Source organism: Pyricularia pennisetigena, assembly GCF_004337985.1.
Source record: "Pyricularia pennisetigena strain Br36 chromosome Unknown Pyricularia_pennisetigena_Br36_Scf_13, whole genome shotgun sequence".
Classification (NCBI taxonomy): Eukaryota; Fungi; Ascomycota; class Sordariomycetes; order Magnaporthales; family Pyriculariaceae; genus Pyricularia; species Pyricularia pennisetigena.
In genome coordinates this window covers 528505-556432 of record NW_021940925.1, presented here as the reverse complement: position 1 = coordinate 556432, position 27928 = coordinate 528505, and the positions used below count along the sequence as shown (strand labels likewise).

At 36.0% G+C, this 27928-nt stretch overlaps 3 protein-coding genes across 3 annotated transcripts; 1 reads left to right on the top strand and 2 right to left on the bottom strand.

Annotated features, from left to right (window-relative positions):
• Positions 1-11636: 11636 nt before the first annotated feature.
• PpBr36_11118 (uncharacterized protein) lies at positions 11637-12656 on the bottom strand (the record flags this gene model as incomplete). Its single annotated transcript, XM_029898221.1, has 2 exons — positions 11637-12005; positions 12654-12656. The coding sequence occupies 2 exons, from the start codon at positions 12654-12656 to the stop codon at positions 11637-11639; spliced, it is 372 nt and encodes a 123-aa protein (XP_029743455.1).
• An 8772-nt stretch (positions 12657-21428) lies between these two features.
• On the top strand, positions 21429-21614 carry PpBr36_11117 (uncharacterized protein; the record flags this gene model as incomplete). Its single annotated transcript, XM_029898220.1, has 1 exon — positions 21429-21614. One exon carries the CDS (start codon positions 21429-21431, stop codon positions 21612-21614), a length of 186 nt encoding a protein of 61 aa, XP_029743512.1.
• Positions 21615-25170: 3556 nt separating this feature from the next.
• PpBr36_11116 (uncharacterized protein) lies at positions 25171-25606 on the bottom strand (the record flags this gene model as incomplete). Its single annotated transcript, XM_029898219.1, has 2 exons — positions 25171-25210; positions 25266-25606. 2 exons carry the CDS (start codon positions 25604-25606, stop codon positions 25171-25173), a joined length of 381 nt encoding a protein of 126 aa, XP_029743461.1.
• Positions 25607-27928: the final 2322 nt, after the last annotated feature.

The window sequence follows — 27928 nt, the reverse complement described above, 5'->3', positions numbered from 1 at the left end:
AGGTTAATTGTAGTATATATTTTGTAAATACCCGGTATTTCACGTTGTCGAACGAAAAAATTGTAGATTATCTTCCTATTTAAACGGAATCCATAATTATTTCGGAAATATTTTGCCCAAAGGATTTTTACGTATCGGGGATATTTAATATCCAGAATTGGGTGGTTTCCAAAGGTTGCATCGATTGGTCCTAGAAAATTCCGGATTTATATTTGAAATAACATTCCGGGGAATTGTACGAGTTCGTTATTTCGGTATAAATTAATATGATTTTTTCGTATATATAAGAGTTATTTTCCTTTATTATATTATATTGGTTTGAAAATATGGTTTTTTCCCCGCTAAATTTTCCCCCTACATTTTCGTTTAATTCCTGTATTAAAATTTAATTGGTCGTTCTAATGCGATGGGTTTCTTCTAAAAAGAATTTATCTGATTTTTTTAAAATGTTCGAATTTTTTAATTTGGGTAACTGGGTTTTTCATTAATATAAATTCGTTGTTATTTTATTTTTATGGATATTCGGTTTTCTCTTATTAAAATTCGAAGGTTTCGGGGTTTTTATAAGTACCATTTTGCGTTAATTTTAAAATTATTGTGGATCGTGCAATTTTCGTCGTAACAAATAATCCAGTTTGTTATATTATATTGGTTAGGTTATATTTGTTGGTAATTGGTGGTATTAGATCCTCGTAACTTTTCGGTTTTGCCCCTAAAATTTAAAGTAAAACCAGGGGTATTATTTCGGGTTGCAGGGCAATTTTTGGCAATATACCCTGCCTTATTATATTTAAAATATTTACCATTTTTGGGGTTTTTACAAAATTGTCGGTATTGGGTTACGTTTAAATTTATGGGTCCGTTATATATCCTATATAGAATATTGTATTAACGAGGCGGTTTGGGGTGCTGGTATTTGTGTCCTATATTGGTTTGTCGCAAAACTGGGCCCCATACGCTGCGTTTTTCGCGTCGTTCCAATTTTCGCTCGTAAAATCGGCTGTCGATTTTAACCGCTAATTCCATATATTTTGCCAATATATCGGGTCGTTTTTTTTAATTAATTCGTCCCTAACATTTTTTTTAAATCCTATAAAAAAGCGTGCTATTAGGGTTTTTTTGCCCTGTAATAATTTGGTAATAATTTGTCGGAATTTATTAATATATTTGGATACCGATTTGGTTTGGGTAAAGCGCACCAATTTACGTTTAACCGTGCGTTCCTCGTTCGGATTACCGAATATTTCCTTAAAAGATTTTTCGAAATGTTCGTAATTGTTGAAAATGCGTATGATTTTAATTTTACGGGTTTTTTTATTGTGGTTCAAATAATTTTACAGGGTTGGTTCGAACCAGGCGATCGCATCGCTTTCAAACAGCGAAACTGCGTAAATAACTTCATTCACGTTATTATCGAAATTATCCTCGTTAAAATAAAAATAAGCCCGGGTTCCTGTAAAAAGGTTTTATAAAATATTTATAATATTATCGTAAAATAATAATAAAAGGTATTTGATGTAATATTTGGACCATGAGATTACCAGACCCTAACCCTGACCCCTGACCAACGACCCACTAGGGTAATATTTTTATTTACGTCGCGTTAAATTTAGAACTTTGTTTGTTTCCTTTCTTCTGCTCAAAGTAAAATCTTCGTCGATAGGCGCCAATAGACTAGTTTCCGTGCTATACTTACCCTGGCCGTGACATTTGATATGGTTTTTATTAGTTCGCTTAATTTGTTCGGTTATTTGTTTTTGCAACTGTCAACTTTTTATTTGGAGCGTCGCGATTATTTAACGCAAGGCGTTAGCATTCGCCGGAACGTTAATAATAAAGAGGGTCTGAAGGGTGGACTTGTTAGAAGATATTATTTCGGCGGTATTATTCGGTATATTTTAAAACAAAGTATTAAATAGGAACAATTAAAATATTATACCTAAGGTATCAGGTAACCTGTTCTTATGATGGAATATAATGGATTAAAACAATCAAACGTTTAAATTGGGTAACCGGGGATTCTTAATAATTGGAGTAAGATTATAATTAATTCCTGGATAAATAATAAATTTATTACTGCTAAACACTTTCAAACTAAAATCTGTTTATATAATAATAAACGTATTTTATATAAATTACCTTCCAAACGTAATCTTTTTAAAGGTCCTTTAATTTTTGAAATTACCCCCTCTTTGTTTAAATTAATTGCTTTGGCAGTTACGTGTTCCCCACGTAATTTTATCCTTGCGTAATCCTGGTTTTGTCGGTCGGTGATTTTTCCTGGTCGGGTGTCGTCAGGAGGGGTGTAACCCCGCCTGGCCTCCTTAATACCGGCCCAACTGTTTGGTCGTAACAGGTTTCAACTTTTAAAAAAGGTGGATAATTCTGCTGCTGTTTATGGAAAGCGATATTAAAGGATATAATTGTAATAATAGGAGTGGTTGGTAAAACGAGAGAGATTTAGGTAAAATTACCAGGAAAATGTTACGATCAAGGTATCGGGTAACCTGTTCTTATGGTAAAGTACAGTGGGTTAAAGCAACTGAGCGTCTGAATTGGGTAACTGGGGTTTTCAATAACTGGGGTGAAGTTATAATCGTTTTCAAGTAAATATTGAGGTTGACTAGAGTTTAATTGCTGCTAAGCAATCCTAGAATCGAATTTATTTATATGGTAATAAATGTGCTTTATATAAATTATATCCAAAAGTAATCCTCCTTAATTTATTACAAATTACAAAAATCATTTTTCCTAATTTGTTGTAATTTTTTAAGGATTATTAAGATTATTATTTTGGCGATTACGTAGTATTACGTGATTTTTTCTTTTACGTAATCTTATTTCCTATCGGTCGGTGTTTTTTCAGGTCGAATGTTATTAGGGGGGGTGTAACCCCGTTTGGCCTTATTGGTGTTGGCCCAATTTATTTGGTCGTAATATTAGGTTTTTTTTCCTTTGGTTAAGTTTTTTTGGTTTTTAAATAATCCGTATTCCCCTAATCCTTGTTTTTAATTCCTTTCCTTCCTGGTTAATTTTTTCGCGCCATATTTAATTGCGTAATTAAATCGAAATTTGGTCGTTCGTCGATAGAACGTCGTTACGTTTTTTTTACTTTTTTATTATCGACCGATATTATCGAAATGTTTTTTTGTAATTTTTGTTATATTAAGGGCGTATTATTTTGCTAGGTGTTTCCGCAGGATTCTGTTCGGTGTATGGAATGCGTTCGTTCTAACCGTTTTGGGTGCGACGTATTGGGTTTGTCCGTTGTTTAAATCCGTTATATTGGTCGCTAATATTCGAAATTGGATACGGAGGTTAAAGCGTTGGAAAAGCAGATTTATGCGCAAACAGGCGAAATTATTTCGTTTGCGAAAATAAAAGAAATTGTGGTTTGAAAAGATAATGCGGGCTGTATTTCGCGGGATTGATAATTTGGAGGAATTGGATCGCGTGGAGCGTAAGGAAATAAAATAGGAGGAGCGCCGGCGATCGGCCGAAATTTTTCCTAAAATGTTTTTAAAGTCGTTTTTTCCGGATTCCAATTTTGTTTGGGATTCGACCTTCTTAATAGGTTTTTTAAATCCTTTTTTATTGGATAAAATAAATGTTTTTGCGTAACATTCGGTTGGTGAATTGTTTTATTCGTATATTTTGGTTTGTGGTGTGTGTTAATCGTTTTTTTGTAAATTCGTTTGGTGGTATGGTTTCGAGTTTTAATCGATTTTTAGTTTTTGGGAATAGTAGGTGGTGCTTTTTTAGGTCGTCCTTTTTTTTGGTTAATTTGTTCGCAAATCCAGTTCCTGGTAATATGAACGGAGTGGTTTTTTGCAATTTTGAAGGTGGTTAAGGGGTTTTTAAATGTTTTTTTCGTATCCGTAATTTTCCTATTTAATAAGGTATTCTATTTTACCGTGGTTACGTTCGTGGTCCAGTATTCGTTCGACGTCGTATATTTTTTTTGCGTCGATTTCAATTGTTTTTTGTGTATTAGTGCCGGGTGGTGCTGGCTCCAATAATAATACGTGGAACGTTGGGTGGATTTTTATAGTTTTTGGTAATAATAATTTGTAATTTATTTCGTTAATCTTTTTATCGATTTTAAAAGGTCCAAATTTTTTAAAATTAAATTTGTTATTTGGTTATTATGTTTTAATATTGCGTCGAATAAAATAAACGCTATTTCCTTTTTGGAAGGATGGTTTTTTTATCCGATGTTGGTTAGCGTATTTAGTTATTTTTTTTCGTACGAATTCCAATTCCCGTTGGAGTTTTTGGTGGAATTTTCGTAATTCGTTTATTTATTTATCGGTTCGTGGGGCCGTAATCGTGGTTTTTGGTTTTTTATATACCGTAAGGTTAAATCCGTAATTGGTATAAAACGGGGTTATTTTGGTATTTTCATTTTTTAAATTGTTGTATGCGAATTGTGTTATAAATAATAATCGTACCCAATTATCCTGTTTATAATTTATATAATATTTTAGGTATTGTTTTAATATTTAGTTTGTTCGTTTTATTTATCCGTTTATTTGTGGGTGGAATATTGTAAATAATTTGTGGTTAACTCCTAATTATTCCATTAAAAATTTCCAGAATTTTAATGTAAAAAGTTTATTTTTGTCCGTAATAATATTTTTTGGAAGTCCGTGGTTATTAACAATTATTCGTAGGAGTGTATAAGCGATTTTTTCGGCGTTGTTACTTTTTTTATAAAATAGGAAATAGGCGTATTTAATAAATTTGTCCATTATAATTAATATATTATCGTATTTGCTTTTGATAAATAATTTTTCGGAAAGTGGTAATTTAACGATAAAGTTTATTGTAATGGTTTACCAGGTTTTATTAAGGGTTGGTAAAGGTTGTAAAAGCCCGTAAGGTTTATATTTGGCGGATTTGCTTTTTGCGCAAAATTCGTAATTTTTAATGGTTTTTCGTATTTTTTGTCGTATTTTTTTAAAATTATAATGCTGTTTTAGCCGTTTCTATGTTTTGGAAATTCCTTGGTGTCCGTAAATTTTATTTTCGTGGATTTCCCGTATTTTTTTTCGGTGTGGTTACCGTGTTGGTCGTTATAAGATTTCGGTGGGCTGGTAAAAGGTTTCCGTTATCGTTTACCGTGAGGATTCTCCGTGTTTTTTCGGTTATTATGTTTTTATAGTTGAATTTTTTGCTAAAGGCGTCGGCCCTACCATTTTCTATTCCTTTTCGGTAAATAATTTTGAAATGGAATTTTAATAGGAGTTTTACCCATTTAATTTATCGTTTGTTTAATATTTTGCTGGTAGTAAAATAGGTTAAACTTTTGTGGTCCGTATAAATTAATATTTCGTATTTAATTCCGGATAATTATGGTTTCCATTTTTTAAATGTTCGGATAATAATTATAAATTTTTTATTATAAATTTGGTAATTAAGTTTTAATTTATATAATTTTTGTGAAAAAAAGGCGTAAGGGTGTAGGCGTTTTTTTTCGTTTCGTTGGTTAAATTGTCCTCCGATTACGTAGTCGGATGCGTCGGTTTCGATTTTAAAAAATTTCGTTGGATTTAATATTTTAAAAATCGGTTTTTATGTTATTGCATTTCGTAACTGTTCGAAAATTTATTATATTTGTTCCGTTTATTGGAACTCTAAATCCTTTTTGGTTATATTGGCTAATGGGGTGGCGATTGCGCCGTAACTTTTAATAAATTTCTTGTAAAAGTTTACAAATCTAAAAAATGCCCGAACGTTTTTTGCGTTTTGTGGTTGGGGTTATTCCTTTATTATTTGGATTTTTAATTTTTTTATCCTGATTTTTCCAGGGGCGATAATATATTTTAAGAAGTTAATTTATTTATTGTGAAAAATGCATTTTTCGGGTTTAATTAAAAGTTTAGCGTTTTGTAGTTTTTGTAGAATTTTGTGGACGTGTTTTTTATGTTTTTCCAACGTTTTGGAAAAAATAAAAATATCGTCCAGATAAATATCGATAAAAATGTTTAAATACTCCTTAAAAACGTGGTTAATTATAGTTTGAAAGGTTGCGGGGGCGTTGGTGAAACCGAAAAGTATTACCAGGTATTTGTAATATTTTCGTTTGGTGCGAAATGCTGTTTTCCATTCCTCGTTTTCTTTTATATGGATTAAATTGTATATTTTTTCAAGGTTTAATATCGTAAATTATTGTGTTTGGTAAAGCATGTTTCGAAATTTTCCTATTAGTGGGAGCGGGTAGCAATTTTTTATTATAATGTCGTTTAATTGTTTGTAATCCACGTATAATCGTAGTTTTCCGTTTTTTTTTGGTACGAAAAGGATTGGGTATCCTGCTGGTAATATCGATGGTTTAATATAATTTTTTTTAAGGTTTTCCGCGAAATATTCGTTTAAAGCCTCCATTTGTGTCGGATTTAAACCGTATATTTTATGGAATTTTGGTTGGGTTTTTTTTTAATGGTATTTCGTGGTCGAATGGATTGTGTTCGGGTAATCCTGTTTCGAATTTTTGGTTAAATAATCGTATATAATTTTGGTATTTTTTTGGGATTTTGCCGTTTTTGGTTTATTTTTTCGTAATTTATATTGTATGGTTGGACCGGTTTTGGCCTGTAAATAATCGTTTTTTTTCCGATATTGGTTCCGGGGTTGGTCGTTTTTCCTGTAAATACGCCATTTGTTTTATTTAGTTTTTCCGTATTTTATACTTCCTATATAAATTTTATTGTGCTGGAAGTCGTTCAATAATTAGGTGTTTTTCCTATTAAACTTGGTTTGTAGTCCAATTTATCCGGGGGTTGTTTTTTTTAAACCAGGGAATTCCTAAAATTATATTTTTGTTCCTTATTTCGGTAATATTTAAAGTGATTTGTTTTTTTCGTTTATAGTTTTCCATCCAAAGGTGTACGGTCTTTGTTTCGATAATGCCGTTCCCGTATAAAATTGCCTTTTTTTTACGGTTTATAATCGATATGGTTTTTTTTTATTATTAAAGTATTCGTCGTTTTTTCACGATTTTTGGAAAAATGTAATTATTTTATACTCCGTTGTTAAGGAGCGCTCGTATAATTTTTCCATTAAATTGTATATTTAGGAATATGTGTTCGTGTACTGCTTTCGTGGTTTGCGTGGCGTTTAGGGCTTTTTATTCCGTTTTTATTGCTACCGTTTGGTATTTTATACCGTTTGGTTGTTTTAATTTTTTAGTTTGCTAAATTCGCGTCGTGGGTCTTTATTTTTTTTGTTTTGGGGCGTATGGTTGTTTCTAGCGTTGATTTTATTAAATCGGTGCCCTGTTGGTGCAGGCGCTTTTCGTACGTCCGTAGGTATTTTATTGTCCTTAATATTAGGGTTCCACACGATTTTGGTTATGGGTGCGGGTCCTGGTTATCGTAATTTCGTTTCGTACTATGCCTGTATTTTGGTTAATATATATATTTTGTAAATGTTTCGGGTATATTCGTATTATAGGAATTGTTTTTGGTTATAATATATTATGGGGTAATCGTTACAAAGGGTGAAGATTACCGTTGGTTCGGTATTAAATTTTATTTTAATTTCCCAATTAGGTAATTCCGTGGTGGTATATATTTCGTGGATATTTATTGTTTTGCGTCGTCGTGGAAAAAAATCGTGGATTATTTTTTTGCTAAAATGTAGTCCGCAATTATTTTTAAAATATTTTGCCCAAAAGATTTTTGTGTGTTTGGGATATTTGGTATCCAAAATTGGGTGGTTTCCGAAGGTTGGATCGATTGGTTTTATGGGGTTTTATCTTTGTATTTGAAATGGTATTCCGGGAAATTGCATTAATTGGTCGTTTCGGTATAAATCGATAAGTTTTTTTTTATATATATAGGGGTTGTTTTTTTTGCTGCACTGTATAGGTCTGAAGATATAATTTTTTTTCGTTAAATTCGTTTTTTAATTCGTTATTAAATTCGTCCGTTGGGGTTTGTTAAATTATCCGGATGCGGTGGGTTTGTTCCAATAGTTTTAATTTTTTTTTAAGGTATTTAATTCCGTAGGTTCGGGTAATTTGGCGTTTTATTTGCGTAATTATGCCGGTGGTTTGGTTTTAATAAGTACGCGGCTTCCTATTGTTAGGGTCCGAATGCCTTTAAGTTTTTGTAGGTACTATTTTGCGTTTATTTTTGCGCTATTGTGGATTATATAATTATCGTTGTAATATACGGTCCAGCTTTTTAAACTGTGTTAATCCGGTGGTGTTTGTTGGTGGGTAATGGTATTTAATTTTCGTGGTTTTCTGGAATCGGGGTATAAATCCGGAGTGTTTTGGGGGCAAAATTTGGTTATATATCCTGGTTTTTCGTATTTAAAATATTTACTATTTTTGGGATTTTTGCGAAGTTTTTTATATTGGGTCGCGTTAAAGTTTATAAATCCGTTATATATTCCGTAGGAAATATTATATTGGCGAAGCGGTTTAGGGTATTGGTATTTGCGTTTTATATTAATTTGTCGTAAGGTTGGTCCTTATACGTTACGTTTTTCGCGTCGTTCCAATTTTCGTTCGTAAAATCGGTTATCGATTTTAATTGTTAATTTTACGTATTCGGTTAAGGTATCGGGTCGTTTTTTTTTAATAAATTCGTTCTTAATTTCCTTTTTAAATTCCGTATAAAAGCGTGCTATTAGGGTTTCGGGGCCCTATAGTAATTTGGCGGTAATGTGTCGAAATTCACTGGTATATTTAAATACCGATTTAATTTGGGTAAGGCGTACCAGTTTACGTTTAACCGTGCGTTCCTCGTTTGGGTTACCGAATGTTCTTTTAAAGCATTTTTCGAAATTTTCATAATCGTCGAAAATGCGGTTGGTTTCAATTTTACGGTTTTTTTCCTTATCGTGGTCCAAATAATTTTATAGGATTGGTTCGAATTAAATAAACGCATTACCCTTTAATAACGAGGTTGCGTAGGTGACTTTTTTTGCGTTATTATCGAAATTGTCCTCGTTAAAATGGAGGTAGGCCCGGGTTCCCGTAAGGAATCCCTGCAGGGTATTTGGGGTGCTATTATAGGGTAATGGTAAAAGGTATTTAATATAATTCCTATTAGTTCGATTAATTTATTCGGTTATTCGTTCCTGGAATTGTCGATTTTTTGTTTGGAGCGTCGCGACTATTTGACGTAAGGCGTTAATATTGGCCGGAACGTTAATGGTAAAAGGGGTTTAAGGGGTGGTTTTGTTGGAAGATATTATTTCGGCGATATTGTTCGGTATATTTTAAGGTAAAATATTGAACAGGAGCAATTAAAATGTTACGATTAAGGTATCGGGTAATTTGTTTTTATGGTAAAATATAGTGGGTTAAAGCAATTGAACGTTTAAATTGGGTAATTGGGGTTTTCAATAATTGGGGTGAAATTATAATCGTTTTTAAATAAATATCAAAGTTAATTAGAATTTAATTGCTGTTAAGCAATCCTAAAATCGAATTTATTTATATGGTAATGAATGTGCTTTATATAGATTATGTCCAAAAGTGATTTTCTTTAATTTGTTACAAATTACAGAGATCATTTTTCCTAATTTGTTATAATCTTTTAAGGATTACTGAAATTATTTTTTTGGCGATTACGTGGTGTTACGTAATCTCCTCCCTTACGTAATCTTGTTTCCTGTCGGTCGGTGTTTTCTCAGGTCGAGTGTTGTTAGGGGGGGTGTGACCCCGCCTGGCCTCACTGGTGCTGGCCCAACTTGTCTGGTCGTAACAGAAAACTGGAGGGTTAAGGTACGAGGGCTCGCAATATTTGAAAATCTCGTGTTGAAACCATTAATAAAAAAAGAGAATTTAACAAATATAAGGAGTTAAATAAACGGTTATATACAGTTTGCAGGCCAGGGGAAATTACACCTGGCTACTTTGTGGGTCGATATTGTAAAAAAAACCTCCCTTAAAATCTTCTGGGTCCATGTTCGCCAAGGATAATGGGTATTTGGCCATATGTATAATCGTGAATTTCGCGTTATAGGAATAAAAACTGTGCCGCTTCTAAATATTTTTATTATTTTTATATAGCAAAATGTCGGGCATTTCCAACAATCCAATACATGTCCGTTAAAAAATATAATAAAATCGAAAATATAATACAACACCAATTAATTATACCTAGATTTTTTTTCTGTATTGTGGGTGGTGACCGGAAATGGCCTATTTTACTAATTTTATCCTGCCTCGGATGGGGCTTGGATATCGGTTAAAACTCCCCCGGCTTGGTATAATATATCTATTTCGGTTTTGGGGTGAATTTGCGTAAGGAAGTTTGTTGCAACCAGGTAATATATAAAGCGTTTTAAAATTAATTTTAATTATCCGCAGCATTTTACTGGCTACTTTTTGCGTTATTTTCTGTCAAAATGTGGGATTTTTTAACCAAAAATTTATTTTCAACCAAGAGAATGTCCGAAAAAGTTTTTTCAAAAAAATGTTAGTAGATCGGAAATAAAACATCTTGATTTTGGACTTATTTGGGAATATTTTGCCATTTTTAAAGACCATTGTTAATCGACATTTTTTTGGAAAACTAGTTTTAAGATATAATGGAAACAAATTTTCGTCCTAGTTTTGGAGGGTCAAAATTAGGGACTAACGTACTGCTTAATTGCAAGAACTGCTAGATTACCGAAAAAGGAATGTTAACTAAACCACAACTGAGTGAGGGTAAACAACACCTGAACAGCCTGAACAGCGACTGAGCAGCGACCAAATACACTGCACAACGCCTAAGCAGCGATTAAATACATTGAACAACGCCTAAGCCTACAATTAGGGATTCTTAATGTCAGGAGGCTCCCGGAGATAGGGGAGGGTCTACCCATAACTTGGAAACACCACGATTCGTAATCACGATCTTGATCTTTAGCTTCCAAAGTCCTTAGTTGGATAACTACCTACTTACCGATTTTGAGGTAATGTGCTGCGCGGTGGATCTGATGCATGTATCCGAATCAAAAAGAGGCCCGTGCATAATGCATGAAACCTCTGCATTATCACGCTTTATAATTAGCGGTAGAAATTGCGTACAGAACAGATAGACGGCAGTTACAGTAGAGAAGCCGAAAATAACTCAACATCCTTAAAAGCCACAGTGTAACACTGTTGAACATAAAGAGGTTGTTCAGGAGAGAGAGACAATCAATAGTCTAACAGTGCCGGGCACACGTGCCTTTATCCTCCTTATTCCGTAAGCTGTTTCACGTGATGAATCGCTTGACATTGTAACTGCCTGTCACGACTTGGAGCTCGTGCTCACTTCATTAATTTTTTAAGCACTGAGACTACAATTTAATTGGTTAAAAACTATTTGGCTGGTAATATATATGGAGCGCTTGGTCCACTTTGCGAAGCAAGGATGGTCCAAATAATATTATAAGCGATTATACAATTCCTATTAATAACAGATCAAACATTAGTCGCCCATTTTTACCCGTGTACCAGACTTCCCGGAGATGCGTGGGACCCGACCCCAGACGGACTTTTAGATTTGGCAACGGATTTAGCGATTATATATTATATAATTAATTAACCGAACGGGGCCCTCCTCCCAGCGACCATACGAACAATTAAAAAAACTAGAAAACAAAAAAAAAAGAAAATCAAATATCGTTGCGCAATTAACAACCCCCTACAGCGAATCCAGGCTCAGTTCAACCTCCTTCCGCCTTCGCATTATAAACCTCGTGGTCGGGTTTACGTTTAGCAGAAGCCCCAGCGGCATGGTCGCGTACGAAAAGCCGTCGACCAGCCTAAAATCGTATTTGATCAGCAGGTGGTAAAGGATAATTTTAAGCTCGTTGGCGGCGAAAAAGCGGCCCGGGCAGGCGTGTCGGCCGTGCCTGAAACCCAAGTTTTGCGGCGATGTATTAACCAGGTGCGCGATGCTGTCCTTATCGGTGCCGCGCCATCTGGCGTAGCGATAAAAGTCGAATTTAAATGGGTCCTTGTAAAATTCGGGGTTTACCCGGTAGGACGTGTCGGTGCCGACGCGGGTGCCCTTGGGGATGAAAATCCCGTCGGGGAGGGTAACGTCGCGTTCGGTAAACCGGTTTATGGTAATTGCGGGCGGGACGAACGGTTAACGTATGCTTGTCAAACGCTGTTGCAACAGTGGGCAAATTTAATATCCAGCTTTTGCCTACCGAGGGTCAGGGGTTTTAAACGCTGCGTCTCCTTTATAACGCTATTAAAAAGCTTTAAGTCGTACAATGCCGTCTTTTTCCAACCATTGGGCCGCAATGCCTGGATAATTTCGTCCCTCAGTTCCTAATCCAAGCCCGGGTATTCGGCGATCTTGCATATGGTTTTAACCAGCAAATTAATTATCGAATAAATGGAGCTGGTGGATATAATTACTTGGATAAGGACGGAATCGTACGGGTTGCCCGCAACCTCCTTTTCAATTCATTTAATCGAATTGTTAAACGAGGGGATTTTATCGCCGCGAGCCATGGCCTCCTTACGCATCCTGCGCCTTTCTTCGACGACGGGTCCAATAAATTGCATCGCCCGGTCGATAATGCGACGGAATTCGACGCACATGGGGTTAAACCGGTTGTAAATACCGCGGAGGATTTTGGGCTTTTGTTTCAAAACCTCGGCGTTAATAAAACCTTTTACCGTATAGTTTTTAATAATTTCGAACCATTTTATGTTGCGACACAGTTTTTCGCCGAGCAGGACCCTGGATAAAATTCGGGCGATAATATTTAGGCCAATAGGGTAAATGGTGTGTTCTTTTCCATTTTTCCCGCGTTATTTAATTGATTTTTTAACTAAAAAATTTATTTAGGCCTATTAGGGGTTTTTATTTAATACGGTGGCCGGAAATGGGGAAATTAAATTAACCTGTCGAAGTCCCAAAATGCAAATCCAAGGCAAAGCTCGCCTTTTGGGAAAAGGGTATAATAATCCTGTCTTAAATGCAAGTTAATTACCACTACTTGCCATATTGCTTTTTTTTCAGGAGAAATTGCTGGGTAACCAGCACAGCCTATAGCAACGAATAAACTTTTTACTCAAAGAATTGGTGAGCCGTTTGCGCGACACGGTTTAAAACAATTTATCTTGTCGGGAGGTATTAATAAACGGTTCGAACCCGGGCGCTCCGTTATAGTAATAGTTTTTTAAAAATATGGCGAAATTAAAGGTATTAGTATTCCGGATTACAAGGGCCAGGCGCGATGGCAGAATAAAATACAACCTGTTAATTATATGCATTATATTGCATGTAATAAGCCCACTTTTATTTGTATATAGCCCATAATATAGTGCCGAAGTGGGGTGGTCGAAATTCCGTTAATTTGTAAATGCAGGAGTTGCGGTTCAAAGGTCAGCTAGTGGGGTTAGCTACCCTGTACCGGGTTGAAAATTTTACCAAGTTAACGTTTAAGTGCAGACCCAGAGATGGTTTGTATGCAAATGAGGGTGTTTTTTCAAAAACCCATACAAATTAGTTTTTCGGAAATTCATTTGCGGCACCGGAAACCCTTCTGGCGTGCCGACCCCCACTTTGATGTCGGAGGGTATATAAGAGGACAGAGCAAAGTCCTCCCACCAATACATTACCGTCAAATTGCGTACAACGTTCCATTTTTTAGTGCATTTAGCACCCATTGATATTTCGTTACAATAGTGCATTTAGCGCACTCTTTATACCACGCCGCACCTAGGTTACCAGCTATATCCGCTGTTAGCAACCCCCGTAATTAACAGGTTTAAACGTTGGAATATTATAAATTAAAATTATTGGGGATAAATTTTTTCGTGGTTATAAACCACCAAATTTTAATTTTGTATTTTACAAAATAATTTTTTTCGATTTAATAAATGCGTTGGGCAAATTTCCTGGTTAATTTTAATATTACGTTTTAATACCGCCGCGGTAAAAATAATACAACCGCCGATATTTTATCCCGCAAAACGGCAAATTTTTTAACAATTAAAACTTGGGGAAAAAAACAAATAATAATTTTAATTCCATTTAAAAAATTATATTTACGATGGTTGCCGTTAATATTACCGACCCCAACGCCCACGTGGTAAACGGCGCAGATTTGGTAAATTTAATATAATAAAAAAACGAAAAGCAAAAATTAGGCCAATATCAAAAAAGATTGGTCGTCCCGGAAACGATTTTAAACGGACAAATTTTTTCAAGGACCGTTTTAATCCGTAAAGTTCACAAACCCAAAATATTCGCCCACGCAAAACAAAATAAAACGATACAAATAATTAAAAAAACAATATTTTTGGGAGGATATAAATTAAATTATTCGAAAATATTTTAAAAATCATTACAACTACGAACACAATAAAAATAAATACGACAAAATCCCGGGTTTATTATATCCGCTACCGATACCGAATTATATTTGGAAATATATAATAATTGACGGAAAAAATATATCCAAAAACAAATTCGGATATAATTATATATAAATGTTCGTTTGCAAATTTAATCGCCTAATAATTATTATTCCAGGACAAAAAACCGATATAATAAAAATCCTGGTTTCCCAATATTATTGATATTTATATTGTTTTTTTAAAATTATTTTTCGTTTGGATTAACGATAACGCCGGGCCGTTTATCTCCGAATTTATGGCGACGTTGAATAAATTTACGGGTATTAAATACCAATACGGTAACGTTTTGCACCTTTAAATACAAAATACCGTAAAGATTACTAACCAGGAATTGGACCAAAAACTGCGGTTTTATATCAACAAATACCAAACCAATTGGAGCGTATATATGCTTGTTTTGGATTTTGCTTATAACGCCGCGTGGTATGCCAACCTTGGTATATGCCCGTTAAAAATAATATTCGGGACCGAACCCCGAAACCCGTTGTCCACCGACCTGCTAATTACAACCGTTAATTTAAACCAAAAACGAAAAACGTTGCAAATCGTCCGTTAAATTAAAAAAAACCAAAAATTGGTCCGCTAAAACGCGTTTAAAACGTAGGCGAGGCAGGAAAAACAAATTAATAATAAGCGGCGACCAGTAAATTTTGGGGTTAACGATTATATTTTCGTTAAAAAAAAGGGTTTCCGACGACCGTACCGACGACCAAATTAAATTTACAATGGACCGGACCATAATAAATTTTAAAAGAACGAAAATATAATTATATTTTGGACGTATTTAAATCGTTTAAAAAAAATTTGTTCCACGCAAACCGCCTCCGTAAAACCGCAATGGACCCATTACCACAATAGAAAAAAAAACCGCCTCCGCCAAAAAAAATAAACGGAAAACCAAAATTTGTGGTCGATAAAATTCTAACGTCCCGATTATTTGGCCGGAATAAAATATTGTAATACCAGGTCGCATAGTAAAAATATAATCCAAACGATACGTGGTACCCGGCTGAAAATTTTAAAAATTTAGCGATAATTTTTGACAATTTTTACAAAAAATACAAAAATGCCGCAAAACCGCCGAAACGATTGGTAATTTGGATAAAAGCCGCTGCCGAAAATAAATTGGACGGACCGAATTAAAAGGATAACGTGGCGGAGCATGGAAAATTAAACGGTAAAAGGAAAAAACGATAATATGGCAATTTAACAAAAGCTTCGCATAATTACCTACGTCGATATACGAGGTTTGGAAAAAGGTAATGTGACATTTGGACCATAAGATTACCAGACCTTAACCCTAACCCTGGATTAACGACCCACCAGGGTAATATTTTTATCGATGTCGCGTTAAATTTAAAACTTTGTTTATTTTTTTTCCTTTTTTCAAAGTAGAATCTTCGTCGATAAATGCTAATAAACTAACTTCCGTGCTATGCTTACCCTGGCCGTAACACGTACGACCCAGGGAAGAATTTTGTATCGGAAAAGTTCCACAGCAACGCCAAAATAGTAAAAATTGCGTGCAAAAAAAAGCCTGTGGAAATATATTGGGTATTAGGAAAAATAAAACGTGCGCACGCCCCGTTGCGGCATACGTTTAATATTTTATCCCAGAAATTAAAAAGTAATGCGAATAAAAAACTATTTTGCAAATAATAATAAAAACCCTAAATAATATAACTGGACCAAACGGATTAATTCCAATTTTGCTAATGTTCGGTGCGTAACCCAAAATTAACGAAAAATTAATATTATTAGCAATTATCGCGCAACGCGCGATGATAATATCCAAAACAGAAAAAACGTTGGCCAAATATTATGCGGAAATAGTTATTAACCGCGCGTTTAATATAAAAAACGGACCACGCGCGTAAAAAATATTGGATATTACGTTGGGAAACGAATGATTAATATGGAAAAAAAGGAGAAGATGGTAGGGACCGTACCAAATCCAAATTGTGGACCAAATTAATATTATAATAGCCATTAATAATATCCCAAAAACTTTTCGCACGACGTATTGCAAACCATTCCACCGCGATCCAACCGAAATATAAAAACCGCACGACCTAAAAAAAAAACGCCGCAAAATTAAATTGAACCGGACCGGGACAAATCGCAAAATTAAATGGATACGGGCCGGGATAAAATATAAAAACTGCACGACTAGGACGGGGAAACGAGGCCAAATTAACCTGACGCGAACCGGGACGCACCGCAGGATTAATTATACCCGGACCCGGACGCACACAATAGGTTGTAAACCCAGGCGAACCTAAATTGAATTTTGCAAAAAAAAAGGCCGGATATGGAAAATAAAATTAATATGAAAAATTAAAGGACAAACCTCCTCGCAATTATATAAAAAATCCAGGATAATATTATAAAATTATAACAACCCGGAAAAGGAAAGATTGTTAACGTAAACGCCAATTATCTAACGTATCAACTAAAGGTTATTATTGGCGATTGGAACCGGGTTAATCGCGCGATTAAATATAAAATTCAAATTGCGGGATATTATACAAATATACGTGCAATCCGAGAATTTCCTGCAACGTACAATTATCGCACGGTTACTAAAAAAGTTCGCCATTATTATTTACCTAATACGGTGTTATAAATTAAAAAGTCGCTATATAAATTAGCAAAATTAGGTATATATTGGTGGAAAATATATTATACGTACCACCGCAACGCGTTAAAAATAAAACCATTATTATACAATTTATATTTGTTATATATAACGGGAAATAAAAATTATTTTGGGATTACGGGTATATAAATAAACGATACGTTTATTATTGCAATTCCAACTTTTTTAGCGTTAAAGGAGGAAAAATTGCACGTAACAGGATTCTGAGTTAAAAAAAAACAGCTTTTTACGCACGACAGTTATTTGGAATTTAACGGATGCAAAATCCAATTGTAGGGGGAGAACGTACGCATTACCCAAAAAGGATAATTAATATAATTTAAATTCGTCGACCATAAAACACCAAATGCAATATAACAATTTATTACATAACAAACCAGGGGAATATATATTGTTACTATTTGTTAACCAAGAATTGCGTACAATTTATTAATAATAATATAAAGCAACCAACAATTAATTAAAAAAACAATAACCGTTTTCAACAAACGGTTAATATGGTAAATGGAAAACCCGAACAGGGGGTTTATATATTTGCCCATTAACCTGGAGCGCGCGAAATTATATATTTTTATAAATAGATCGTTCGCTAATAATTAAAATTTAATTTTACAATGAAATTATATTATAATATTGGGGGAAAAAATCGCGCGCAGCAAAAAACAATTCTAATTGCAGGGAAATATTGTGCATTGGTCCTCTACCAAATATAAAAAAGTAATTAAAAACGTGTTAGCAAACGAATTATATAGTATATTTACAGGATTCGACCATAGTTTTATTTTTGTAATAATAATAGCGCGTATAATAAGTATCCTGGGACAATTATATATCCAAATTATCATATATATAAATTCCAAATTTGCGTACGATTATTTAATAAAATTAAATAATACGATAAAAAGAAACTAATAATAAATATAATATCGTTGCGCGTATTGTACGAAACTAGGGAAATAATAGAAATTTGCTGGATAAACGGACGTAATAACCCAGCTAATATTATAACAAAAAAGGATTCCAACGACGCATTTACCAAATTAATTTCGATTAATAAAATAACGGTAAAGATTGAGGGTTATATCGAAAAACGCACGATTGGATAATTATATTAAAATGTTACAAAAACAAAAAGAAAATAAAAAAAGTAGAAAAAAAAATTTGTTTGTATTTAATAAAAAAAAATCGAATGTACGCAGGCGCGCGCAATAAAAATATAGCAAAAACCCATCGAAACCAGCAAACGCAAACGCGCGTAAAAAACAAATAGGAAAACCCATTTAAAAAAAAATAAAAAAACAAAATCCAATCCGCCAAAAATAAAAAGGTCGCCCGCCCGCGATATTTATCCCAAATAAATAAACCTGGTAACCGAACCCAACGCACGATTATTATATTAGTAACCGCTATATTGGGAACCGCCGTATTGTTACGACCAGACAGTTGGGCCGGTACCAGGGAGGCCAGGTGGGGTTACATCCCTCCTAACGACACCCGCCCAGAGAAATCACCGACCGGCAGAAAAAGGATTACATAAAAAGGAATTACGTGACCTCACGTGACTACCAAGAAAATGATCTTGATAATTTTTTGAAATTACAACAAATCAAGGAAAGTGATTTCACTGATCCAGCGAGATCAAGGAGATTACATTCGGAACATAATCTATATAAGGCACGCTTATTACCATGTAAGTAAATTCGACTCTAGGATTGTTTAGCAGCAATTAAACTTTAGTTAATCTCAATTTTTATTTGAAAACGATTATAATTTCACCCCCAATCATTGAAAACCCCCAATTATCGAAACAAACGCTCAGCTGCTTTAACCCACTGTATTTTACCATAAGAACAGGTTACCCGATACCTTGATCGTAACACGTATTAATAACCGCCGTAATAAAAACCGCTATAATGCGAACCGTTATAATGTGAACCGCCGTGCGAATTACCGCCGATAAATTCGGCAGGAGGAACGTTACCGGTATAGTGGTGCAAATATTAAATAACACGGTTTTACCAAATATATTTAACGCAAATACCGTTATAATATAAAAAAAGGCGCACGTAATACCGAAATTTGGGAAAAACGTTGGGATTACCGCATTTGGAAAAATAACGGATAACGGTGCGTCCGCGCAATTGGATTAAAACGGTACGGAAATAATTTTCGCGACGAAAAATGGTCGTAAACAAATACTGGATTTTTTCAAACGATCCAATGGAAATTTTAATTTTGATATCGCGCGACGGTAAAACGGCGAACGCGCGTTTAAAATCCTATGAAAAATAACGTTATTTAAATATACGATAAAAAAAAAGTTGGGGAATATATATATTAATAGTTAAGTTGCGGAAAAAAATACGATTGTTTGCGGACGTAATAAATAAAATAATCCAGATTTTATTTTGGGTCCTGCGCACGATAACGGGACCGGCGAAAAAATCGACAATCGAAATAACAGGACCAGTAAAAACGAAAAATATAATAACGATTTCGAAGGCGCGCGCGCAAAAAATTAATAACGAAAAGTCGAAAAAAAAAGAAAAAAATGCGGGCGATAAGAAATGAAAAAAAAGAAAATTGTTAATAAAAAAAAAATTAAACGTGCGATCGATTGTTAAAAGAAATCGATAAAAATAACGTGGAGGAGGAAAAAAATTGAAGGCCGAATCGAGGGAAAAAAAGGCCGTTAATATAAACCGAAAAAAGGTAAATTACCTCGACCAACCGACTAATCGCACGCGCCATATAACAAAAATTCGCCAGCAATAAAAAATCAATTATTTTTTTAATTTAAAATAAATACATAATAATAACAACCAATATAAAATAAATTACGTATTGTTGGTTAAACGTATAACGGATAATAATGGGAGGTAAATAACCGTAATTTACGGTTGGGAAGGCGTTTATTTATACCCCAAAAAAAACGACGAGCGCCGCAAATTTAACACCTGCAAAACGCATTATTGCCGCAAAATACAATAGGGCCATACGCGCGCGCCAAAAAGAAAAATTGCCAATGTTGGAATAGCTTTATTCGCGCGCGCGCAAGGAAGGAAGGCAATACGGGCCGGAATTGCGGCCCCGGCGACCGGGTAATTAAGCAGTGAGCACGGGCCGCACGAAGACTTTTCACCCGGCGGTAAACGTTAAATTGTAGTCGCACGACTTAAATAGAAGACAGACCGAATATATCCAGATTGCAGAGGTATAACGTTCTCACCATATAAGTAAATCTACCACGGATGCATCACGTAGATCTACGAATCTACGAACAATGCTGCTTATTGCTCAGTGTATTCTGCCATTGGCGTCACCCAACACCCCTCGCCGACAATTATCTCTTGGGGCAGTGAAACGGTCGACTGTGTTAAGGCATTTGGTGAAAGGGTGGAAACAAGGTAAATCCTAGGTTTCAAGCGTCGTGCTACTCCAGGGCGCGCATTTGCCTACTAAGCTTTTGGGGAATATTGCCGCCTAAAGACAGTAGAATCACGCAGCATGGGCTTTCCAGTAATAGCACGGGATGGTAAAAGCCTGGGACTGGGGCAATGGAGGAGCTAGGAGCGCTGACGACTAGCTTGCCGAGGCAGAGCGAGAGCGGTTCAAAGGTTTGCGATGTTGCCCACCGGCTCAAATCTGATACGGCAAATATGTGGCAAAGAGAAATAACCATATTGGTACTCCTCTGTTCATTAACACACCAACCAGGACTCAGCTCCACAAACAGTCGCAACAGTCGCTTTATAGGCGCTTTCCGTAAATGGAAGAGTTTCGTCACAAGCAAACGCGATTGGGCGCAGGGCCGTTTTTACCACCAGCCCGAGTCATATGACGCTTTTTGGTCCATGGAAGTAGGAAATAGATCCAATAGTGATCTTTCGCGATGGTCAAGGCTGAACTATCGAGCGGTAGACGTAGCGATAATCCAGAAAAGAAGAAAAAGGCAGTTATTCAAGAAGCAAATGTTATTATTATTTGGCCTATAATGTATTCCAAGCGCCTAATTGCGGCAACTGTGTTTTTTATTGGTGGAATCCCAGTTGTGTTAGTGAACGCCGCTGGTGACATCCAAACCATCTTGACAACCAAAGTCATGTATTGAATCAAGTAGTGTTGTTTAGGTTGAAGCGTGCTGCAGATAATTTGTATTGTGCCCACAACGATAATTTGGCTGTTTTTAGCTCTGCGACATCAAAATACATAGGCTGCAATAGTTATTGTGAAGATATTAGGTGGGTTAATCAATTGACGACAGAGAAGATCTAGCGACTTTGTGACTACCAGTCACAATCTTACATAAGCGGCTCAAGTGGAGTTGATATTAATACCAATTGATGCAAGACACAATAACTACAGGGGCAGTCGTCCGGCGGCCTCGGCGTCATGGGCCAGTTTCTCGCCATTCTGGGAAAGGAGGATTCGTATGCTCCACGGTCGTTCTGTGTGGCGCTTGAGAGCCGTTGGTTAACCGTTGGATGTCGCAACGCCCCCGCCCACAATAAACAGATCCGTCAAGGGCGACATCGAAAGGGCGACAGCAAAAGGGCGAGCACCGTCGCCTGGACTTGAACTTGGGTCCCTACTCTTGGAGTCCGTATTACCCGTCTTGGCAGCACACGAGTATCTGCGGAAATCGACTAAGCGTTTGTCGGCAATGGCAGCCACTGCAGTTCAACCGCTTTCTGAGCACTAAAGGTTCCCCTGTCCCGGATGTTGGCCGCAGTCTGGGCTACCAGCGGACTCAGCATCGGCCCTTGTTAATCTACGTATATTGCTCAGTCGTCTGGGTCCAATCGAGGCGTGCACTAGGTTCGATTTAACATTGATCGGGTTGGCCAAAATATAAGCAATGCTTCAACAGCCAATGCACATTCCTTCACAAACTGGCTGACGAGGATAATAATTACAAACTGCAAATTTGTCGTCGATAAACAACAGCATTCACGTACAGCGGCTCCTTCAAACATCACTAACTCATGGTCGCGAGCATTATCCACATATCCAACGCAAACTCCTGCGCCCCCTCTTATATTCCCATTCGCTTTACCTTTCTGTATTCCGTACCTCTGCATGTGCATTAATAGAGATGGAAACGACCATGCGTTTGGCCTCGCCCGCACCCCCGGGTCGACGCCCCCCTATAATGCTAGGACTGCATGGCTCGCAGCCAAACCCTAGAACACTCCTTACCTCCTAGTCTAGCATATAAGTATTAAATATAGTGCAGTTAATAAATTACGAGTTAGTAATGAAAATACTGTTACGGTCAGGTATATATTGGACAACCTTAGTGTTTTGGGCACTATTAACGAAAATTCTAAACTCAAGAGAAGAGAGAAAACAAAATTGACGGCGCGCTGGAGAGACCCCTTTGTCCGATCCCTGACTCGGCGTGGCTGGTGGAGCCGAGTCGTAATTCTAAGGGTAGGTCTGGGGGCCTGATCCTTACATGTAACAAGTAATAGTTGATCTCTTAGGCGTACGCCCGCTTCAGGATACCGATTACTCCAGCGTCAGATGGATCGGTTAAATAAAATAACTAAGTTGGCAGGCAGAATTAAATAATTTTGTAATCTTTGCAGTAGCCCTTAACATTAGGGGACTGATAACTGCCGTGCCCGTCGAGCATTAGCATCCGATATACGCATTGTGCGATTTAATATAATTATTTAAATGCTAACTCATCCACCTGTTACGTTGTTTGTCCATCGATTAAGGGGTGGCTTTTGTGTGCCAGGATACCGCAAAGCCGCATTGTTTGTACCGGTTCGAATAATTGCTATTATTAGGTTTTGCAGGGATTTTTTGCATTAATATACATCGTCCATACCCATATATTTCAAATACAAACTAGCAAACATTCGACAAAGTAACAGTAGAAACTATTTAAAGCGTTTGAAGAAATATATAAGACTAAACTTTAAGCAGGTATAACGGACATATAATTAAATAATAAATAAGTTATAAATCCCTGCAATAATTAGTTTAACTCTTGTTTCTAAAGTTTAAAAATACTATTTATATATTATAATTAATAAGACCGACTCCCATATTAAAAGTGGCCTGTTATAATTAACTTCCTCTAATACCTAGGATGGCCGCGGTTCCCTAATATTATATTACCTGTTAATACTCAATGCGAAATACTTGATAGGGAATCCATCGATTATTAAGTTATTTGCTAATTACAAGCGTAACTAGTCATTTGAGCGAAAAATTTTCGATTGCCTGTTTACAGGCTATCAAATTAATTCTTTTAACAGTGGAACCCTCTTTTAATATTTAAGTCGCTTTAAATCCGCGATTAAGATTTTCTTTTGGTATAACATTTTTAAAACAATTGTTCTCTTTTTGACTTTACCTTTATATTAAATATTTTACATTTCTCACAAACTCTTTACTCCTTTCCCCTGCAATTTGCCTTTATAATTGCAACTCTTCTCAATTCTGGTCAGCAATCCGGATCCTTTTTCTTATTGTTATAAGATATATATCAAGCGCGGGAATATAAAATCTATTCGATTTCCTCCGTTAATATGCAGTTCAGAAGTTATTTCATCGTTTCGGCTCTGGTAACTTTTCCAATAAACACCGTCGTGGCCAAGGGATCTGCTAAAGTATTCCCCACGGGGAATTTCGAATCAAATGACGACTGGGACGGAGCACGTTGTCGATATATAATTAATCCTGGTTCTGGTCAGTGGCTGGCTGACTTTCCCATGGAACTTGCAGTAATATTTAACCAAAACAACATACGTTATCGTGTGAGGGCAGATTCGGACTGTAATCTTATATGGTTAAATGGAGCGCCCCCGGATCTTATATTTCAATTTGACAGAGAAATTAGACCTCAGTAAATATTGCAGGACGATATTGGTATTACGACAGTAATACCAATAAAATAAGGCTGTAATATAGGGGCGATTTTATTCGAAAATTTATAGTTCAATATAAAGAAGAAAAAGTCACGCAGTGCCAATCGCGTACACGCGCCTAAATAAATATATAATAACGAACCTTGGTATTTATTACGTGGGGTGGAGCTAGTCACGGTTGGTAGTCGCCCAGGCACGCCATTCCGTAACAGCCGTATTAAAAAAAGCCAACCAACCTTTTTTCTTACAAAAGAATAAAGAAAAAATCGCGCGCGCGAATATTATTATTAAAATCGTATAAGGGGTGGTACGGAAGACTGTGTAACGAATGGCCGTTGGCGATAATTATAAAAAAAACAAAGCCTGTACAGGCGGGTTAATTTATATTTAACTTTATCTGGCGCTACAATACCAACATTTAGTTAAAACCCCTGGTGCCCGAACACCCCCGGTCACCGAACATCCTACAAAAATAAACGTGTTTTCAACTCTCTTACTTCATTCGTCGACTTCGCTACCTAACTCGTTTACATTTAAAATATCCGTAGTATTAGAATTATTATTAGAAACTAGAGATTCTTCTGGGATATTTGAGTTTCCTGCAACTTGTTCCTATATGCGCCTAACATCTTGGATATCCACAAAAAGGGGTTTGGGGTCCATTTGCACCTTCCCTTCTTTTCGAAGGCCGCGCTGCCTCCAATTAAACCTTTAGTGTATTAATTTCGTGCTGCTTTCGAGCCAATGCGGCATTTTTAATATCCCAACCCTATTGAAACTTGTTACAAAACAGCCGGGCAGTAGAATCGTATACGTGTTTGCGCCTACAGGTTATAACGAGATCGCCAAGCTGTTTCGACCGCACCGGTGTCTCCCAAACAACCGCTGATTGTCCAATATCGGGGTTAATGGTACCATTTATATCTCTTCCCCTCGCCAGGACCTCGGAATAGGTTTTTTTCGCTTTGGCTTTGCGTATATTGCTGTTTTCGAGAAGGAGAGGGCTTATTAGGGGTTTGGCGAGATTTACCGGCCATTACCCGGCCGCTTTAAAACCCGCTTTTTAATTTAAAGCGGCAAGTCCCTGGACTCGGGCTTTATAATAACAAAGTAAAAAGTAACGCTTTCCTACCACTGTTAAATCGCCAATATCGCCAAGGAGTAATGGGAGGAAATTTATTCTGCTATTGGATAATATTACCAATGGGTGGAAATAACAGGGTTTAATTTAAATACGGCAGTCCCACAAGTTAACGTCGTCCGTAATGGTGGTTCCTAACTCCGCAGTAACTATTGTAGAATCTTTAGCAAACGGGTATATTAAAAGTAACACCGTTACACTTACCCATATCTGCAAACTTGTGACCTTGAGTTCTCGCACCAGCCGCAATCGAAGCCTCCCGGGGCTTCGTTCTCGGAATCGCTGCTGCTATCCCCGCTGTCGTCATCGCTGCTAGAAGGTGGGTTGTCGCTATCTTCACCGCCACTACTGTCATCGTCCTTCTTTTTGGGGTCATTCCTCGGAACAAGTGAACGGCCTCTATAACCGGCGCTATGACCAAGGTTGTGACCGGCGGGGTGACCGGTGGCGCGAACAGTAGGGCAACGACAAGGTTTGTGAGAAGGGGGCATGGCGTTAACCAAAATAGCACAGGCCAAAGCCTTAAGAAGGTTACCTGGGAGCATTTTGCTTAAAGTGATAAATTAACAGGTAAAGAAAACTTGCAAGTTTGGTCAATTCAAAAGAATAAGAGAATAGTTCAAAACAGTAAGGAATGGATGATGGGAACAGAGTATTTTTCGTGAAGGGATGGAAGGTAAAAGTTAACAATTTGTATTCAAATATTTGTTCAATATTATTGTTTGAGCAAGGTTTTTAACGTCAAACATAATATTACGCGCATATATTCATATATAAATAGATATTTTTGGCGACTTATATTTATGCCTTGGACGCATTATGCATTAATAATAATATTGGGGACTTTATAAGTAAAAGCTATAATATTATTTATTATATTTGTTGTAGTTATGTTTTATTTCATACTTATTTTTCTCGTAGTTTATTAAATTGAATAATTATTGTATTATAGATAAAGCCGTACAATTGTGAAAACTGGTAATCTCTCCTCTGGTTTTCCTATTTAATGGTCTGGGCCCTGTGGGCGCTACCGATTTCGGTAATAAATTGGGGAGAATAAAGAAGGTGTTGTTCGACGGATGCTCTAAGATAATCTCGAAATTTGCGACGCTAATATATATTTTACCACGCGTAAAGATAAATATTACAAAAACTTCCTTGATAATAAATTAAACAAACTTATATAAACTTAAATTTTTTTAATGTTTAAAGTGTAAATCAAAAGTAAATATTCTTCTATTATAATGGAAGCAATTATTATACGTGGTAAACAACATGTAACACCGGCTTTATTTGCGGAGGTCTACATGATTGCATTGCCGATTAGGGCAATGCTCAACGTTATTTACACCTACACTGTGGCAAATAGCTTTACCTAAATAAACGAAAAGTCGCATTTTAGGATATTGGCTTTGGGCTGAATATTTTCAAATACCCGTATCGCAATTTGGCAATTTAATTGGTGGTGTCACGGCCAGGGTAATCATAGCACGGAAGCTAGTCTACTGGCACCTATCGACGAAGATTCTACTCTGAGGAGAAGAAAGGAAACAAAATTCCATATTTAACGCGACGTAAATAAAGGTATTACCCTGGTGGGTCGTTGGCCAGGGGTTAGGGTTAGGGTTTGGTCATTTTATGGTCCAAATATTATATTACCCCCTTCCAAACCTCGTATATCGACGCAGGTAATTATGCGAAATGTTTATCGTCCAATTTATTTTCGGCAGCGGTTTTAATCCAAATTACCAATTATTTCGGTAATTTTACGGCATTTTTATATTTTCTGTGGAAACTGTTAAAAATTATCGCTAAATTTTTAAAATTTTTAACCGGGTATTACGTGTCGTTTGGATTATATTTTTACCATGCGACCTGGTATTGCAATATTTTATTCCGGCCAAATAATCGGGATATTAAAATTTTATCGATTATAAATTCTGGTTTTCCGTTGATTTTTTTTGGCGGAAACGGCTTTTTTTTTAATTGTGGTAATGGGTCCATTGCGGTTTTGCGGAAACGGTTTGCGTGGAACAAATTTTTTTTTTAAACGATTTAAATACGTCCAAAATGTAATTATATTTTCGTTTTTTTAAAATTTGTTATAATCCGGTCCATTATAAATCCAATTTAATCGTCGGTACGGTCGTCGGAAACCTTTTTTTTTAACGAAAATATAATCGTTAACCCCAAAATTTATTGGTCGCCGCTTTTTATTAGTTTGTTTTTCCTGTTTCGCCTACGTTTTTAGCGCGTTTTGGCGAACCAATTTTTGGATTTTTTTAATTTGGCGGACGATTTGCAGGGTTTTTCGTTTTTGGTTTCAATTAACGGTTGTGGTTGGTAGGTCGGTGGATAGCGGGTTTCGGGGTTCGATCCCGAATATTATTTTTAACGGGTATATATTAAGGTTAAAATACCACGCGGGGTTATAGGCAAAATTTAAAACAGGTAAATGTACGTTCCAATTGGTTTAATATTTGTCGATATAAAACCGTAGTTTTTAGTCCAGTTTTTAATTGGTAATTTTTATAATACCTTATATTTAAAGGTACAAAACGCTACCGTATCGGTGTTTAATACCCGTAAATTTATTTATCCTCGCTATAAATTCGGAAATAAACGGCCCGGCGTTATCGTTAATCCAAATGAAAAATAGTTTTAGGAAACGGTATAAGTATCGGTAATATCGGGAGGTTAGGATTTTTGCTGTATCGGTTTTTTGTCCTGGGATAATAATTATTAGGCGATTAAATTTGCAAACGAACACTTATACGTAGTTGTATCCGAATTTGTTTTTAAATATATTTTTTCCGTTAATTGTTATATATTCCCAAACGTAATTCGGTATCGGTAGCGGATATAAT